This window comes from Rhinopithecus bieti, unplaced genomic scaffold (assembly GCF_001698545.2).
Source record: "Rhinopithecus bieti isolate Rb0 unplaced genomic scaffold, ASM169854v2 scaffold_2254, whole genome shotgun sequence".
Taxonomy (NCBI): Eukaryota; Metazoa; Chordata; class Mammalia; order Primates; family Cercopithecidae; genus Rhinopithecus; species Rhinopithecus bieti.
This window is the reverse complement of record NW_016803982.1, coordinates 2968510-2972091: the sequence shown is the minus strand read 5'-3', so window position 1 is coordinate 2972091 and position 3582 is coordinate 2968510. Positions and strand designations below refer to the sequence as shown.

The window sequence follows — 3582 nt, the reverse complement described above, 5'->3', positions numbered from 1 at the left end:
TTTTTTTTTTTTTTTTTTTTGAGGTGGAGTCTTGCTTGTTGCCAGGCTAGAGTGTAGTGGCGTGATCTCGGCTCACTGCAACCTCCACCTCCCAGGTTCAAGCAATTCTCCTGCCTCAGCCTCTTGAGTAGCTGGGACTACGGGTGCCCGCCACCACACCCAGCTAAGTTTTGTATTTTTAGTAGAGACGGGTTTTACCATGTTGGCCAGGATGGTCTCGATCTCTTGACCTCGTGATCCACCTGCCTTGACGTCCCAAAGTGCTGGGATAACAGGCGTTAGCCACCGCCTCTGACCCAAATGTTCTTTTAATAGTAGATTTTCTCTTTCAAATTCCTTTACTAACCTTAAATTATAATACTTAAGGCACATTCACCAAATTCTTTATCTCCCAAGATATATGTTATCTCTAATTAGTGTTTCAGTTTGAGCTGGAGGGCTATAATTGTCTTTTTTCTTTTTTTCGTTTCTTTGAAATTTCCTGATTTAACTTTCACTTTTTCCAGCTTCAGAACTGTTTTTTTTTTATTTGTTTGTTTGTTTGTTTTGGTAACAGAAATACATCTTCACTTTCTAAATTTCCTTATGAGTGAAATTTTAAATAACAATACGGTTTCTCCATAAAGATGCACACTAAGAAAGTCACCACGTCTGGTGCATTGATAGTTGGTTCAGGTAAGTAGTTTTGCTCTCGGTCTGGTCACAGTTTATGTAACTGAATTACCTATGCTATCTTCACATGTCTTTGCTTTATTTTTTTAAGTCACCGATTTTCTGTTGCCTAAAGATAAAGTGTAAATGCTTTTGCATCACAACACAAGCTTTTTTTTTTGTGGCCCCGATTTTTCCCCCAGAGGCCTGTTTCTTGCCAGTGCTGGTCTCTGTGTATGAATTACGAGAGACTCCTTTCTTTTCCCTGAAGATGCCTTTCAGTTTGACTTCTTTGTGCTTTGTGTCATGCCACACCCATTGCTTGGAATGTTCTCTGTTCACCTCTCATAGTGAGCACTGAGCTATGTATCCACCCGCACACCCACACACACCTGTCTCCCCTCACCATACTTCTCCCTCATCTCACCTCTCTTCACATTTGAAAGATGGACTGCTAGATGCAGAAATACTCTACGGAAACTAGGATTTTGTTAAAATGCCATTTTATTGAAGTGTATTCCAGTAGCCACCTTATCCACAGTTTTCCTTTCCAAAGTTTCAGCTACATACGGGGTCTGCTTCATTCCAAATATATTAAATGGAAAACTTTAGAAATAAACAATTCATAAGTCTTAGATTGTGCACTATCCTGAGTAGCGTGATGAAATCTCACACCCTCCTGCTCCATCCTGCCTGGGACGTGGATCCTCTCTTTGTCTGGCATCTCCATGCTGTCACACTTCCTGTCCGTGAGTCACTTAGAAGCCACCTCACTGCAGTGAGACATGATGGTGCCACTGCACTCCAGCCTGGACAGAGTGAGACCCTGTCTCTGAAAAACAAAAAAACAAAAAAGGGAAAAAAAAAAGCCTTGGTGATCAGATCGATTGTATGATACCTCAGTGCTTATGTTCAAGTCACCTCTACTTTATTTCATAATGGCCCCAGCACGCACGAGTATTGTTGCTGGCTATTCATATATGCCAGAGAGAAGCCATAAAATGCTTCCTTTAAGTGAAAAGGTGAAAGTTCTAGGCTTAATAAGGAAAGAAAAGAGTCATGTGCTGAGGTTGCTAAGATCTGCGGTAAGGGTGAATCTTCTATCGGTGGCATTGTGAAGAAGGAAAAGAAATTGGTGCTACTTTTGCTGTCAAAAGTCAGACTTCAAAAGTTATGGCCACAGTGCATGGTAAGTGCTTAGTTAAGATGGAAAAGACATTAAAATGTGTGTGTAAGACATGAATAGAAAAGTGTTCTAATTGAAAGCAATCATATTCTATACTATCCACAGTTTCAGGCATTTGCTGGGGACCTAGGAACATGTCCCCCAAGGATAAGGGGGGACTACTATGTATGTAATTTGCTGGGATAATTTTAATTTCTTATTTTATTGAATGGTAATACTCAGAATTTATAATACTTCATTTAAAAAAATCTAGTGGTTCGTAAGAGTCTACAATGGAAAAGTTACTCTGCATACCACACTTTTATCACAGCCATTTGTTTTTCCCCTGTCAAAGGAACCTTTGTTTTTTTAACGTATTAATTTGGGAATATTCCATGCCTCATTTAAAGCATTATCTTTTTCATTTTAATGACTTTTAATAACCAGTCCTAGGGATGTAACAGTCATATAATTTCACCAGATCTCTATTGATAATTTTTCCAGTATTTCGCTATCCCAAATAATGCAATTATGAGTGACCCTTTATATCCATTTTGCACGTGCAGAAGTAGAATTGCTGGGAATATATGTCTTTTATAAATTAGCTAAGTTGTATCAGTTTACCTCTTAAAGGAGATCTTGTTTCTTCTCTCCCTGGCCGAAAGTGTTTTTTGCCTTTTGATTTTTGTATGATAGTGAAAAATGGTATATTGTTTTCATTATTTATCATGATAAAGTTGAATTTTTCTTTATAGATTCATTTATATTTCCTTTTCTGGGAATTGACTGTTAGATCGTTTGCCCTTTGGGTTTTCTTATTGATGTGTAGGTATTTGTTTATTTTCGGGGGACATTAGCCCTTTGTGGTATTGTCAGGAAGGAGTGGCTTTGTGGATATTTTCATAGGTCTACAGGGCAGGTGCTTTCTGAGCAAAGACCCTGGCAGTTGGATTAAGGGGTAGCAATCCTAAAGGCAGAGCCCTTGAAGCCATTTGTTGACAGCCCAGGCTGGTAAAATAGAGATCTTCCCCTTCTCTGCCGCTCCCCAGAGAGCTGTGCTGCCTCTCTACATCACCCTCTCCCCCCGCCTCTCCCCACCACTGAAAGTTGAGGAGGGGCAGATATGCCAGCAACTCTTCTACAAGCTCTGAGTTTAATAGTCTGAGGTTTCCTTTCTTTTTTTTTAATTATTATTTATATATATATTTATTTAAAAAAATTTTTTTATTATACTTTAAGTTCTAGGGTACATGTGCATAACGTGCAGGTTTGTTACATATGTATACTTGTGCCATCTTGGTGCTGCACCCATCAACTCGTCATTTACATCAGGTGTAACTCCCAATACCATCCCTCCCCCCTCCTCCCTCCCCATAATAGGCCCCGGTGTGTGATGTTCCCCTTTCCGAGTCCAAGTGATCTCATTGTTCAATTCCCACCTATGAGTGAGAACATGCGGTGTTTGGTTTTCTGTTCTTGCGATAGTTTGCTGAGAATGATGGTTTCCAGCTGCATCCATGTCCCTACACAGGACACGAACTCATCCTTTTTTATGACTGCATAGTATTCCATGGTGTATATGTGCCACATTTTCTTAATCCAGTCTGTCACTGATGAGCTTTCCTTTCTAGAGGTGCATACTCCTCTGCATGTGTGGGGGAAGCAGGCCATTAACTACGCTGCCCCATGGGGAAGTGGGGTATGAGGAATGGGGCTAAGATGTTCTGTGAGTAAACAACTGCACTGATCTGTGATTCAGAAAAAAA

General features: G+C 40.1%; 1 protein-coding gene across 1 annotated transcript in view; it reads left to right on the top strand.

The window, feature by feature from the left end:
* The window catches only part of PCCA (propionyl-CoA carboxylase subunit alpha), a 478959-nt gene that overhangs the window by 202743 nt on the left and 272634 nt on the right, over positions 1-3582 (top strand). Inside the window, exon 13 of the mRNA XM_017861220.1 lies at positions 627-675. Coding sequence (XP_017716709.1) covers positions 627-675 — 49 coding nt within the window. The remainder of the gene's footprint in view (positions 1-626; positions 676-3582) is intronic.